The sequence below is a fragment of the Dipteris shenzhenensis genome, chromosome 18 (assembly GCF_047967505.1).
Source record: "Dipteris shenzhenensis isolate YYH24624 ecotype China chromosome 18, Dip_SZ_1.0, whole genome shotgun sequence".
Taxonomy (NCBI): domain Eukaryota; kingdom Viridiplantae; phylum Streptophyta; class Polypodiopsida; order Gleicheniales; family Dipteridaceae; genus Dipteris; species Dipteris shenzhenensis.
This window is the reverse complement of record NC_141613.1, coordinates 39,781,097-39,797,644: the sequence shown is the minus strand read 5'-3', so window position 1 is coordinate 39,797,644 and position 16,548 is coordinate 39,781,097. Positions and strand designations below refer to the sequence as shown.

Here is a 16,548-nt window from a genome sequence, read left to right as displayed (position 1 = left end):
GATGGATGGATGGATGGATTGATGGATGGATGGATGGATGGATGGATGAATTTTTTGATATACAGGTAGGTAGGTAGGTAGATAGATTTAGAGATAGATACGTTCTTAGACAAATAGATAGATCAACTGATTGATAGATAGATGGATGGATAGATGGATGGATGGATGGATGGATTGATTGATTGATTGATTGATTGATTGATTGATTGATTGATTGGTTAATTGATTGATTGATAGATGGATGGATTGATTGACAGGCAGGTAGATAGGTACATAGGTAGTTAGATTGATAGATAGATAGGTTGATTTATAGATATATAGATTGATTAGTACATCGTAGATGGATAGACAAATAGATGGACAGATAGAGAGATATCTAGATAGATAGAGAGACAGATAGATAGAGAGGTAGATCAATATAAATACATGGATGTATCATGGATAAATAGATGCTGGCTATGAAGAACCTATGTATAGAATCTTCTAAATTTATCAATCTTTATATTTGTAGAATTATATCATCAAGACATTTCTAGTTATATATATATATATTGATATATTATGGACAAGGAGTATTCAAGTTATAATTTTTTCTCCATTATTCAAATTTGAATCTTATATGGCATTGGAGCTTGTATAATGGATGTAGAATTAGCTTGCATAATCCGGATAGGATGCAAAATTTTCTTTTACCTTTCAAAAGTGGGCCTTTTGTGAACCCAAATACCTCCTAAGGATAGATAGATAGATTAATAAATAGGTAGGTTGATAGATAGATAGATAGATCAATAGATAGATAAATAGATAGATAGATAGATAGATAGATACATGGATGGATGGATGGATGGATGGATGGATGGAAAGATGAATGGATGGGTGTGTGTATATATATATACATATACACATCTAGAAAGAGAGAGAGTATTGAGTTTTAGATGACATGTGTTGATTGATTTGAGTACTTGGAGGTCTGAACTTGAAGCTTGTATGACAAAGTTATGTTAATGTGGGATAATAGATGTAAATATTAGTCTAGATAACTTGAATAAAGCTCTAGATTTGCCATTTGCCTAATATTTGTCCATATAACTTCTCTTGGGGATAGAGACATATAACTTCTCTTGGGGACAAAGACATATAACTTCTCTTGCAAAGAGAGAGAGAGAGAGAGAGAGAGAGAGAAGCTATGCCCATAATAGAGGATCTATGTAGGATCTTTACAATTACGAAATCATACTAGTGATTTGGATTTCAAAGGCACCTTCTGAATTTACTAAGGTAGCTTAAAAATTTCACAATAACAGTTGGTAATTGAATTCAATCTTTTTCCTAACCAACAAGACTTGATGTGAAAAGTTTACTAACATGTAAATATTTCTCTGTTAAGATGTAGTACATGCAAGAGAGGGTAAAATATAAAGTTGGAATTGAGAATAATGGAAATACCACTACGACATGTGTCCTTGCATTATGAGTGGCCATTGTTGTGGAAAACAAATTGACATCATACTTGTGGCCAAACATCTCTATTAGATATCTCATAGCCAAAAGATTGATCCAAGGGATTTGGAGTGTTTTTTGAACTTACCAAAAAAGGGTAGCTTCATGGTGTTGTTAGTACCAACATCTCCATTTTTAAAACACTTTCAAAGTTATAACACCACATCAAGAAGAACAAAGTAATATTGTTGATGGTCGTTACAATGTTTTTCATTTCAAATTGCCAATTTGATTTATATTTATAGTAATCGTTCATCAATATTCTTTGATGTTGCTATGTTAGTAGTCTTCTATTTATTACATATATTCCTTTCGCTTTGTCCTGAGGGATTCACCCAACAATGTTTAAGGATACAACATTGGCTTAAGTGGACGTTTAAGATAAATTGATAGAAATGTATTTACGTGTTATTGAATTTTTGAAACAAATTGCAAGTCTCTATAAAGAAAGGGTTTATCCATGCAAAATTTATAAGGGGTTTTTATCTTGAGGGTTTCTTAGTAGTGAACCCCCCCCCAATGCTCTTTGTCTTGCATTACCCCTTTAACTACCCCCCCCTCCCTCTTCTCTATCCCTCTCTCTCTCTCTCTCTCTCTCTCATTCATTTGCTAGGTGGTTTTGGCCTTTTTTTGGTGCATGTGGAATTATGTAAGAAATTTTATTTATGATATATTTATTTTAAAGCTTGCAGTTGATTGCAAACCATTTGTTTATGTGAGATCTCCAAGTGGATATTAGACCATTTGTTTATGTGAGATCTCCAAGTGGATATTTGTTAAAAGAGTGTATGTATGCTCCTATTTTCTTGGATTGGGCGTTGGGCGTTGGGCTAGTAAGGAACCTCCTCCTTAAAATAGGGGGACGTCCATTTGAGTTGCCTAATGTGAACATTATGCATGCTAAAAATCCTAAGGTTGGAATCTACCTATTGGCTTCACAATGTAAGGGACAAATGTTATTGCAATTGAATACCTAAGTCAAGAGTAACTTGTACATTTTCGTAAGGCTAGAGATTGTTCTTGGAAGTTGAAAAAGTTTAGATGCTGAATGGATCATTGGAACGTGATGCTTTGAAGGAAACATACCTAGTCTTGTTACACTTCTTCAAGAAGCAACTAGAAGACCTTGTCATTCCCCCGACGACCAAGGCAATGGCTGCGTATTGTGAGCTCGAACAAGCCTTCCAAGAACTTACTGGTAAATTTTAGACTTTGAAATATCTTCAAATAGGTGAAGGACAAGGTTTAGAACAACGTTTTTCCTGTGCAATTCATTGATATATCGTATTACAACTTCGGGTTTGTTTCGGGATTGCACAGGAGTATCTCCACAAAGCGCAGGTCTTGATCCAGAGCTGGTAGAAGACGGGGATTTAGGATGCGGAATGGACGAGTTCGACGGTGCGGACGGTTCCAATTGGGGAGTGGAGGGTGGACTAGAGATCCAGGGCGAGAGAGATCGGTCGCTCCTGGAGCATGTCCGGGATGAACTCAAACTTGAGCTGAAGGAGGCAAATTACCAAGGCCCTACAAAATACGTCCTTTCGTTTGTCATTGTATCTGAACATACGGTCCAATAATAATGTGTTTCAAATCGTTTTGTGAGCAAGCCTAAAGATCTAACTACTTGAGCGCGACAGTTGGTAGTGGTAGCCCTTAGTATGCGAGAGTCAATTTGCCCTAACGTTTAGCATGCAGTTTCTGGTAATGCAGCACGGCTGTAAGGATAAATCATATCAATTAATCATCTTTGTGTATCGCAGAGCTATCTAGAGACCATCACGGCTATAAGGAAGGAGATTTTGAGGAAACGCCAAGCAGGAAAGCTTCCGGGAGATACTAGTGTTCTAAAAAAGTGGTGGAATGCACATTCCAAGTGGCCATATCCAACGGTAACGTGCTCTATTTCCTTAAGGTGTTTTACGCGATAAAATATTTGACCTTCAGCGCACTCTTAATATGCACTAGTGTTTAAACCTCTCTCAGGGAATGCATTGACAAGAAAAGTGCACGTTGACGTTTGTTCCTATAGTGTCCATGTATGACTCCTTTTCCAACAGCTCCATGTGCAGCTTCTTTCCCAACTTTCGGACAAACATTAGGCTCCCTAAGTCTTTGATGTTTAGAAAGAGCCTATAGTGGATGATATCTTGCCATAGGGGTGACGTATTAGAGGCCATAATGTGGCAAAGGCTCCTGCTCTACCACTAAAAAGGCTCCTATCCATTGGACGCTACATAGTAACCACTCTTGTCAATGCTTAAGGGCCACAGTTTAATTTCACATTTTACACACTGGCTCCACCAATAGTAAATCCTTTGCAACACAATGTTGGCTCTTGGAATACTTTTCGTGGCACCTCCTCGCAACCCCCCATGTATGGAAAACGATTTATGTAAGTCTTTTGAATAAGGCTACAAGAGTACTTAGGGAGTCCTGGTTTGATTTTGTGGGGATTGCTGGCAGATCTTGGCCACAACATCAAATTGGGTGTCTCCAACCCTTTCTTATACATCCAAGGTAGTACGAAAACAAAAAGAAACTAGGTTAAGATTCATAACTATTTATAAAAAAATATTTTACTTTGATGCTAGTATAAACATAGAGATCAATTAGATATGCTTCCAAAATTTTAGTGAGGTAGTCCCTAAGGGTTCCTACCATAAAACCTTGGAAAATGGAGGATATGCTCTTTAGTCCAAACAACATCACTTTGTACAATATCCCTTATGAATTCCGTCTTTTATAGATCTTTGTTCGTAATGGATATTTTATTGTATGCACTATATTTGTACATTAAAGAGAATAATTCATGTAATCCAACCTAATCCAAGATATGAATTTTAAAAATAATTTAGATGGATCTCCTACCTTGCGTGCATTCAACTCGTGATACTTTATGCAAATAGGAAGCTTACCATTTTCTTTGGGACCATTAATATCCTAAATATCCAATAACTCTAGTCAATGGCATACACAAAGCATTTTTGAAGGAGGTGATCTATTGTCTTAGAATGTCTTGCATAGTTTGGGTTTATCCTACACCTTTGAGGTCATATGGGTTTGGCATGGGATGCATTGCTAACTTATCTCAAAAGATACGACTCTTACATCCATATATTTCCAACTAAACACATCTCAGTACTTGAAAAATCATCCTAGGGGTTCACTCAACAATATGTAAGCATAGCACGTGGATTCAATAGAAGTAGTACTTTTTTAAATTACCTTTTTACAAAATTTTCACGAAAAGAAGGGTATCATATAAAGGAGATATTCAAAGATTGAATGGAAAAAGGGTTTTTTTAATTCATGATAAATTTATAGATATGTGAATGCACATGATATATAGGTTTATATATAGTGACCCACCGCCCACCCCCCCGCCCCCCTTTCTCTATTCATAGATTGAATAGAAAAAGGGTGTTTTTTATTCATGATAAATTTATAGATAAGGGATTTAACAAATAGTCCTTGAATTCACATGATATATTATAGGTTTATATGATAAGGGATTTAACAAATAGTCCTTGAATTCACATGAAATATTATAGTGACCCCCCCACACACACACCACACCTGCCCCTTGAGGATAAATGGGACATGTATTTGGCTAAGAAAATTTGGTGGTCAAGTTCTTTCACAATCTTCTTAGTGTTAGAGCAAATTTTGACTTCACTGTCTTCCATTTCAAATGGTCATTGTACTTGTTCCCGAATCATGTATCACCTTTGTTGGAATATGAAGCCAAAGTAAAATGAGTGTTCTAGGTGGTCTAGGTGTGGTTTTATAGTCTAGTGAGTCCTAAACATGCCACGTGTCATATTGGGAGATATCCCATAGACATTGTGACTTTCTAGAGTCTAGTGTCACACTATATAGTGTTGTACTTGTCTATTGTCTATAATATCAGTCAACATTAAGCTATCAATACATTGTGAGTATTTTGGTTATTGCCTTACACTTGTACTTTCTTTCCTTTCCATTTTGCCTTTCATTATGCTTTCCATATTTCCATTCTATTCCTAGCTAGCTACCATGTCTCTTCATTTGGTATCAGAGCCTTCCTTTCTACTTGCTTCTCCATGAGGTAGAGGGTGGCTGGAAAGAGAAGCTGCCCTCTCTTCTCTTGGAGGAGCTCCCTTTCCCTTCTCCCTTCTTGCTTTGCCTCTCCATCTTGAGCTCTTCTCCTCCTGCCCAAGCCTCACCAGCGAAGACCTCGAGCCTCAGCAAGGAAGGACCATGTGAAGCTGCAGCACCTGCCAATGCTCAGCCAACTGATCTGCCTCTCTGTACGCCATCTTGCAGACTCGGGGGGGTCAGTCATCATATGTAACCCTATCACGTGAGTTCAACAAAAGGATATTTTTAATATCTAAAATTTACACAAATTAATGTACATAAGGGAGTTTTTAAAATAATTTTGGAAAAAATTTACAGATTTGTATAGAAAAAGGGTAAATTTTATTAGGGAAAAATTTACAGATAAGGGAATTTACAAATAGTCCTTGAACGCATGTGATATGGAGGGTTTATACATAGTGAACCCCCCAAGCTTGCAGATCTTCTATTTGCTCCTCTGTTCACCATTCAGCCCACAGCAAGCAGCAAACAAGCCTGCCATTTTGCATCTCACTCTTCTATCTGCCTTTGCTGCCTTACCATGAAGCTGCCCACGCAGCTCTTGCCGCCATACCACATAGCTCTTGCTGACCCGAAGCTACCCATGCTTCTCATGCAACTGCTACTCAATGTTGCAACTCTTGCCCACGCTGCTGCTCCAGCTCCTACCCATGCTGTTGCTCCTACAACAATCACCAATCCACCACTATTTCTTTGCTAAGTGCCTGCAATGAGCTACCCAAACTGCCCGCATTTTTCTACAGCTCATATGTGCCTCTGAATTCTCTCTCCCTCACATTCCCAGCATTGGCATCGGTCTTCTACTTCCTGACATTCCTCTCTCACTTGGCCCGAGGAGATTAATATAAGCTCCCGAGAGCTCCCGAGCATGACACGGCCTGACATCGAACTATGATTGCCCGTACCAATCGATGTGAGCTCTAGATATTTCTCGACTATTGATGATTGCTTCTCTTAGTTCTCATGGTGCCCGAGCTTCACATTGATTGACTCTTTGAGTGCTCATGACTTCCCCGATATTACTTATCTGATTGGTGCCTGAGGTTCTTCGCATTGATCAACTTTTGGGTGACTCTCCATCTTCTATTTTGAGAGTCATGCCATGACTGCTCCATGTAGCTACCCCATGGACTTCACCGACACATATTTTGGGGCATCCATGCCTACTGCTTCATCGACATAGTCATCGACTAGCAGGGATGTGCACATATGTGCAGTGGCTACTTGTGGCTACTTGGAGGACATCTCTTACTCCTAAGAGATCTATTTTTTATTATTCCTAAAGCTTGATGTATTTTGGGGTCCTCTGCCCTGGGTAGTCCCCCTAAAATGATATGTATTGATCATTTTGTTTTCATTGAGTCTATAAGGTACTCTAGTCCTCCTAAATTGATGTTATTTTTTTTATGAGTGGTGTGTGACTTCATCTTGGTTTCCCGAGGGGATATACTGTGGGAGCCATATGTATTGGCTTTGATAGGTATATTTGTTTATTAGGCCTGGCTTGAGAGTTCCAGGATGTTGGTGCATTGGTCTCCCAGACCTCTGAGTTGGTCATGAATCCATGCATGATTAGCCTTTGAGCCATGCTAGATGAGATTTCTATGTTATGCTCACTAACCTCTAAGCCATGCTCACTAGCATCTGAGCCATGCTCACTTGCCTCTGAGATTGACTTGCCTCTGAGATTGTGTGGGAGCCATGTCTACCGTCATGTAGAGTTTTGATGACCGTCATTGTTATGTTCTTCTCTTGGTTCCATTCCAGTTGAGTCTCTCACCTTGTCTTCTTCATGGGGGGGTCTTGGAATATGAAGCCAAAGTGAGTCTAAAATGAGTGTTGTAGGTGGTCTAGGTGTGGTTTTATAGTCTAGTGAGTCCTAAACATGCCACGTGTCATATTGGGAGATATCCCATAGACATTGTGACTTTTAAGAGTCTAGTGTCACACTATATAGTGTTGTACGTGTCTATTGTCTACAATATCAGTCAACATCAAGCTATCAATACATTGTGAGTATTTTGGTTATTGCCTTGCACTTGTACTTTCTTTCCTTTCCATTTTGCCTTTCATTATGCTTTCCATATTTCCATTTCGTATGTAGCTCGAGACCATGTCTCTTCAAGCTTTGTTCAACTAGGTACCTAATAGTAGGATAGGTGTTCTCCTCCATTGCTAGTACAAATCAAGCTAATTGGCTATTATAACGAACCAACATTAAATGACATGGTCTAGAACATATCTCTTCTCTCAATAAGCTATTGATCATGAATTTTCACCTAGATTGGACAAGGTCTAAGGTACTCCCGATCTGCTACATCCTTCCTTATGATATACTCATAGATAATGCTCACTCTACATACTCCATCCCACAAAAACCATTCATCATGGCATTTCAAATATTGATTGACATAGCTAGCATTTATTTTTCACCAAGGGTCTCTCCATGGTGAGCATAGTGTCCAAGATATACACACATGATTTTTGTATTTGGATGAATGGGGAGCTACAAACTGTCAACAATAAAGTCCATTTAAATTGGGAAAACTACAACAATTGTGTGATATTAATACTATATGCTCCTTGATTTCTTGCCATGACTTGTTAAAAAATTTATTTTCTATCTATCTTTTGAATTTTAGTGTTCTCATATGCTAGGTGATACTTCCATAAGTGTTAATGAAGTCATGGTATTGATTCATGCTAGAGGATGAAGCTCAACGCTTGATTCCTTACATCTTGCTCCTTAGGAAACTCAATCATTGGGATCTTGGCCTTTAGATTATTGAGAACTTAAGTAGTAACCTCAATCTGCTACTAGGTGGTGCATCTTTCATGGGATCCTCAATCTGCTACTAGGTGGTGCATCTTTCATGGGATCATTCTTCTCTCAGTTTTGTGCATATAGCACCTTGTGACATGTTTATAACATGTTCTTGCATTGGTGATGGTTTAGCAATAGTGCGGTTAGAATAGTTCAACATTCTATGTGAGAATTGATTTTTTGTCTTTCACTTTGGTTCATAGAAACCTTAATCTTTCATTCATGCTTTAGGTTTTCTTTATCTTTATAAAAGAAAAAATTCATTTCCCTTTTTCTACTCTTATTATCTACATCCAAGTACATGATCCTGAGATTTATATCACCTCCGTCCTTTTTTAGTCTTGGTTTCTATAGCATGAGGTTCATAATCTTGAGTGAGACTGGTAACTCTAGTAGGGCCTTATCCCATTATCCTCTACTTGCATGTACCTACTTTGCATTAACTCCACTTTGTAGAGAATAATCAAGCATATATATGGTACAACAATATCGTGCCATGCTACTCATCTCTCTCTCTTTGCATATCTTTAAATAGTATCAAAGCTAATGTTGTTTCTAACAATTCTGCATCCTTTCATAGCTTAAATAGTGTGTGTTTCTAGCCACAGTGTTGGAGTTTCCTTCCAAACTAAATGAAAAATAAATAGTCACACACAGAGACTCATAACTTTTTTTGTTTTGAAATTTAACACAAGAGTTGAATACAAAGAATAATGTGCCTTAAAGAGAGCTTCGTGCTGATATAAATTTTGTCAAAATTTGAGCATTAAGTAGGAAGTTATGAGCAAAATACTAATAGGAGGTCAAAAAGTCATGAAAAACACCTACTCCTTCTATTGATGCTGACTTGGGAGAATACTCCCTCCATGCTCATACTTTTATTTAGGAATCCCAATTTCCATATTCTAATTCCTGAGATTTAGTAGGCTCTTGAAATTAATATGTCCATATCTCTTGTGCCATTTTGCAAATAGTGGCATCTGTTGTGGTTGAGCTGACATGCCTTGCAAATCTGATACTGTAGATAGCATTCTGTACAAGCGTCCTTCCTTGGCTCCTTTTCCTACTAGCTGAAATCTTCTAGATTTGTCTCTAATAGTGCATTCATCTCTGTCAAAAATGATTGGGTAGTTTTGTTTTGTTCCATCATTTGACCTACGAGAGAGATGAACACAAGAGTTGCTCCCAAGGAAGTGATTCTATTCATAGATCAAAGGCATATATATAGTTGAGGACTAGGATGAGTTACAGTGAGCTATATATAGCTCTAACACCCCCACTCAAACTAGGCCCTCTAGCTATGGATGAAATTACCCTTGGGGAGTACAAGGGAAAACCCGAGTCACTATATATATATCTATGTGAAAACATATATACAAAGGATGGTCGTAGGCTAGTTTAAATGATAAAGACTTGTAATGTTGAATGATACAATGCAAATTGCATGTGGATAGTACAAAGGCATAAGACAAGCACTTATCCATCGTACAATGCAAAGTATAGGAGCTATGTTTAGTGCATGATACAGTGCAAAGTATGTGTGGAAAATGGAAAACTCTGCCTAGAAATGTCAACTTGTTTGACATAGTGATGATGCATAAACTTCTCTCTCTCTCTCTCCCTCTCTCCCTCTCCCTCTCCCTCTTTCTCCCTCCCTCTCTCTCTCTCTCTCTCTCTCTCTCTCTCTCTCTCTCTCTCTTTTCTCTCTCTCTCTCTAAAATCCAACAAGATGAGAGAGTGAGTCTCAACCCTCCAATATATCTAAGCCCCATAGTAGTCCCCGATTTTATATGTTATTAATGAAACTTTATATTGTACATGTGTCACAAGTGCTAGGGCCACCTTCTTCATCCATTACCCCTTTTAACTTCTAGCCACACAAGGGGGAACACTAAGGTGGTTAGCCCAAATCCTACACACCCCAGTGGGCTAAGAACCTTGAAAGGGGGACCAATAAAACCAAACAAAATCCCTCAAACCATGGTGATAATGTGAGACTAACCATACAGTGTTCAACAAAGCAAAGTTGCAAAACAAAGTACCTCAGTCCCCACTCCACATAGATAATTGGCTACCGATGCAAGACACTACCTGTGCACACTAAAATTGCACTTATGAGTCAATTGCCAAGGATTTAAACTTGTTTATAGAACTCTAGGAAGACCATAGCATTCACTACCATGTGTCAATGATGTGATGGTTGCCCCAATACCTAGAATCTACCACAACTACTGACTCTAATCCTTGTAGGATGAAGCAGAGCTACCACATGTGAACAAAAGGGGCACCAATGAGAAGGTGTTCCAAACCATCAAACTGTAGCTATTCTAAGGACTTCCTCTCTCCCAAGGGCCAGTGGGATGAGAGAGAGGGGTCTCAACACTCCAATGTATCCGAATCACTAAAATGCCATTTTATGCACATTTCAAGCACCAAGGGTGGCTTATTCATTTGTAACCTATTTTACCTTTCAAGGCACACAAGGGGGCACACCAAGGGGGTTAGCCCATATCAAACACATAACATCGGGCTATTGGAAATCTTGTTGGTCTCTAAAACCAGATGGTAATGAACTTTGCATCTTAGTTGCAAGACTATGATGTTTTGGTCTCACTTGTGTTCTACAACAATGTTTGCCGTACCTGTTTGATTTTCCTAGCTGATTCTTCTCCATTTTTAGCCAATTGTTTTGCAAGGATCTTAATTGATTACCCTTAAAGAATCCTCATCCATCTCAAATGGAACATCCTTCTCTTTGAATCAATTATTCCATTTCTGGGCATAAGTGTTTTGGGCACGGTCTCAATAAGCTGCAACCAAGCATCATGGCTCATCATTTCTACAACTTTTGGGTTATCCTAATACAAGACTTAATAGTTCATTGAGTACTCTCTTTTTGCTAGATATATTTTTTGAACCTACATGCAATTGAATAGGCTTGTTTTATAATTATGTCTCCCTCCCCTCTAGTTCTCAAATACTTTGTTCATAGTCGTTAGTTGTCATAGCCACTTAAAAAATCATATCCATTTTCTCACAAAAGGTATAGCATTCATCATCATCACTTGCACCTTCCAACTCTTCATCATCCTAATATTTATCCACATAAAGGTTCTTTTTGGGTGGATACTTGTCTTTATTTAGGTTGGGATGATTTTTGTGGGATCGAAGAAGCAAAAATTGCCACGTTTTAATTGGGGGCACTGACCGTGGGCCCTTCCATGAAGCTAATAGGTTATGAGTGAGGGATTGCACCCTTTAATATATCCAATTCCCTCAATATTCCCAAATTGCATATTGGATTATTCATGGCCACAAATGTACATGTGTTAGCTAGCTTTCTTGAACCATCCCTTGATGTGACCAATCAAGCCATAATGATGACCTATTAGAGGTGCTCTCCATAAATTATTATTTTATTTTCAATGTTTTACACAATTTGACTTCAACATCCCCTCTCAAACATCTTTGTTAATCAAATCTTTGGAAAGGGTGACATTATCCCCACTCTAGAGACATGCAAGTTAGACTATCCAAACTTACTCTCTTATAAATTTTGGCTCAACTCTTTGATTCTCTCATCAAAATCTTTGTTGGGATTGTGTGTCTAATTTAGCATTATTGACCCATTGTTTTAGGCCCATGACTCTTTTGGTAAGTGCCTCAAAAGATATATAGGATTGATGTGTCTAATTGAATTGCATGAGGCTTGAAGTCCTGAAATACTAACTACTATGAGTGTTGAAATATAATTAATCACAAATTGTTAGTTATTTAAGGAGAAATGGGCTCAGTTTTTGGTCCATCATTCAATATGATCACAAGATCATGATATAGTTCTATCTTAGTAAACAAACAAAATGTTCAAAAAGTGTTCATTTGACTTTGCTTCTTTAGAATCAAATCAAATAGCTAGAGAGATGAAACACCTCTTCAATGTAGGAAAGTACCTTTGCAGTAGATGAGAGATTTGGATCTCCATACTTGTCTAGCCTTAGAACCCTTCAACATTGAATGATTGAAGAAAAGAGTGAAGAAAATAGATATTATTTTCTTGCTAGTACCTCATTGATACCTATCACTCTATTAGTTTATTTGCCTTCTAAGACTCCTTATAAATGAATCACTCATTATAGAATGGAAATCTACTTTTCATTTTATTTAATTACTCCAATTAACCACATCAAAATATGTAAAATCAACTTAGTGGATCTACTCAGATAACTCTCCAAGAGGCTCTCCACACAACTCTCTCTCTTGGACATTCTATGCATGGCATGGATATTTGGTTCCATGTGGCAACACTTTGTTAAGATATAGAATAGAAAAGTATATGGGAAAAGGAGGGAGCTTTGGGGGCAACTAGGCACATAGACAACTATTGACAACAAATCCAAGTGTCGAGGAGGACAAAAATTGCTCGGGGGGTCACTATGTATAAACCCTCTATATCACATGAGTTCAAGGCCTATTTCTAAAATCCCTTATCTATAAATTTTTCATTACTAAAATGTACCCCTTTTCTATACAAATCTGTAAATTTTTTCCAAAACTATTTTAACTAGTCCCTTATGTATATTTATTTCTGTAAATTTTAGAAATAGAAAATATCCTTCTGTTGAACTCACGTGATAGGGTTACATATTATGAGTGACCCCCCCGAGAAAAATTGCTAGACTTTTGACCAAACCAAAGGTGAAAAGGTGAGCAACATTGAGTCAACATGACTTTCCACTATGAATGATTAAGAAAGCTAACTTGGGGTAACTCTTTAGAGCTAGAAAGCTAATCTCTTCAAGTATGTAGGGAGAGGCAAGTGATTATCCACTATGAGAAAGTCACATGGTGAAGCAAGATTTTGATCTTTTAGTTTTCCAATGTGGATGTTGTTATGACTATTACCCTCTGTATTATTGGCATTGAACCAATCCATAAGGACCCCACCCATTTGATCTTTACGCACTGAGGCTTCAACCGCTATACAAACTCCTTAGAGCTAGTGTAAACAAATAAAACCAATGGTAGAAAGTATGGGAATTATAGACTACCTGGCCACATTTGTCTCTTTGTATCGTACTTGGCTACCATGTCAAGCCCAAAATATGCCCCTCCATGGGTATTAAATGTTGGCTTTCCATGGATGGGCATCGATTATTCCCTCGGGGGTGTCACTCATCTTATGTAACCCTATCACGTGAGTTCAACAAAAGGATATTTTTCATTTCTAAAATTTACATAATTTAACTTACATAAGGGATTATTTAAAATGATTTTAGAAAAAAATTACAGATTTGTATAGAAAAAGGGTACATTTTATTATTGAAAAATCTACAGATAAGGGATTTTACAAATAACCCTTGAACGCACGTGATATAGAGAGTTTATATATAGTGACCCCCCCGAGATCATTCCATACAATGGCTTTCTTTCTCACTAAATTAATCCAATAAATATTGCTCAAGGTTTTAATGCATGTTTAGGTGGGGAGTGTATCTATAAAGGCTCTACCCATTACAGCCTACCCATCACAATTTTTAAGTGGCCCAATAATGGGCACTCTTTGGAAGATTATGGTGTTCTATAAAGACATTTAGTCCCTAGCCATCCTCTGAAGACCCAAACATATACCTATGCTCATGTCATTATACAATAGGAATTGCTCACAAAACCTACAAATCATCAAAAACACAGTAAAAACTTCACACACAAGTATGCATAATCTTTCAAAATTCACAAACGAAAAATATAACAAGCACGTTGGTTGCAATCTCCCTCTATAGAAGTGGTGCTCATCTTCCACTTCCTATGTATTTGATTGATTCAATAATTTTGAGCAACAGTTGATACAAGCTCATGTAAATATCCTCCATGCACAAACTAGAGATTAGCCACACACACACTTTCCAAAATAGCTTGACTTTCCTAGAAATAAAGTTTTCTTTTCCCAGTTTAGTTAATATGCTTAGGCTAAGCCTCTAATGTTCCAAAAATTAAAATATGTACACGAGCATTTGTAATTTCAAAACTAGGCTTTCTGTAGAGTATTAAGCCTTGTTTATTCCCCACATTACTAGTTGCACGTTATGCGCACAAAAATACAACAAATTATTATGCTTGCTACCAATAGTCATTGCCCGATTAGTTACTCTTCCCCTAGATCCACAACATCCATCAATAATACAAATATTACAAGCATAAGAAACATTGGAATCAATCACCAATAATATTCAATCATTTAGCATTTAAGTGATGCAAAATCAGCAAATCATAGATGCACAGTGCATACATGCGACAGATACCATCGCATGGTGCACACACTACTACACATAATGTCATCGCATAAGTGGTGCACACACTGCTACACACTCATACAGATGTAGCCATATATCCATCCATTCATAAGGATGGTGCACACACTACTACACATATTATCACTCTTTAAGTAAGTGGTGCACACTTTGCTACACACTCATCGCATAAGTGGTGCACACATTGCTACAGAATCATTGAAACAACGAGCACACACTACATTAGATATGTGACAAAATGCTAGATCTCACAACTAGATTTAAAAAATAATGGGATAATCCCATGGTTGATGCACCTCTTCTAGTGCTAAACAATGAAATGATGCATTGATGCACAAGTGCTTTTTGTAGAAAAGGTAGTCATCATGAATGGAATATGAGGCCATAGGGGTACCATTGGCTTGCTTATTTTTATGCCAAATTTCTAAAAATTCTCAATCATTGGCATAGGCATCCTTCATGGCTCAAAAGGGTCTTCTATGATGAATGAGATATTATATAAGCTACATTGTCAGCTCAATGCATCAGTTACTACATTTTCTTTTCCTGGTTGGTATTGGATCATTAGTTTAAAATGGTCAATAAAGGCAACCCATTTTATGAGTCTATTAGAGATCACCAGTTGAGTAGGGAGAGTTGATGATTAGTCTTAATAAGTAATTCATAACCCAGTGCCTTGAATAAGATAATAGTGAAGAACCAATACCCCATTCTGAGAGTCAACAAACTTCTTGACAAGTTGAAAGGAGCCATAATATTTAGCAATATCGAACTCAAATCCAGATATCATCCAGTGAGAGTGACTGAGCCAGATATTTTCAAGACTACTTTTAGAACCCAAACCGATCACTATGAATTCCTTGTTATGCCCTTTGGACTGACTAATGCACCTGCCAGATTCAGTCAGATGATGAACCATATTTTCCTACCCTATCAAGACATTGTGGTAGTTTTTTGCAATGATATCATGGCTTATAGCAAGAGTCAAGCCTCACATGAGAAACACTTGGACCTTGTTTTGTCCCTATTATGCAAGAACCAACTATATGCCAACCCATAGAAAAGTTCATTCTTCCAATCTGAAATTGAATAACTTGGTCACATCATTTCAACTAAAGGTATTCAAGTATATCCCAAGAAATTAGAGGCAACAATGAATTGGCCACAGCCTAAAGATATTCATGGGTTATGATCTTTTCTAAGTCTGTGTAGTTTTTACCGAAGATTTTTTAATAATTTTGCACACAAGGCACATCCATTGAGTTCTGAACTTCTATGTAAGACTTGTGCTTTCTCTTGGGAAGAAAAAAACACCTTAGCCTTCCAGAGACTTAAAGAGGCAACGTATCGAACACCAGTTTGGGCCATGCTAGACTTTACGAGACCTTTCTTTGTCAAGGTCACTAATGCCAATGGTCAGGGTTTTGGGGATGTTCTTATGCAAGATAACCATTCGATTGCATTTGAGTCACATAAGTTGAAACCAACAGAGCTAAACTATTCCACATGTGATAAAGAGGTAGCCGTTGTCGTCTATGCCCTTAAAGTTAATGCACATCTGAAAAGTCCCATTTTTCTTCTTAACAAGAAGAACAGGTGCCCCAAGTGGTGAACTACTAGGTTGAATCAACCCTTGAGCCAAAAGGTCTTCTACTTGGGATTGAATTTCTTTTCTATATGGTGCCTTGCATGGCGGAGCACTAACTAGGATAAGATCAATCTTATGGTCCTCAGGTCTAGACTGAGGAAGGCCAAGGGTAAGTCTTCCATAAA

General features: G+C 37.7%; 1 protein-coding gene across 1 annotated transcript in view; it reads left to right on the top strand.

Annotated features, from left to right (window-relative positions):
• The window catches only part of LOC147891220 (homeobox protein knotted-1-like LET12), a 37,440-nt gene that overhangs the window by 4,369 nt on the left and 16,523 nt on the right, over positions 1-16,548 (top strand). Inside the window, exons 3-5 of the mRNA XM_087389873.1 lie at positions 2,578-2,698; positions 2,821-3,011; positions 3,264-3,392. Of these exons, the coding sequence (XP_087245999.1) occupies positions 2,578-2,698; positions 2,821-3,011; positions 3,264-3,392 (441 nt within the window). The remainder of the gene's footprint in view (positions 1-2,577; positions 2,699-2,820; positions 3,012-3,263; positions 3,393-16,548) is intronic.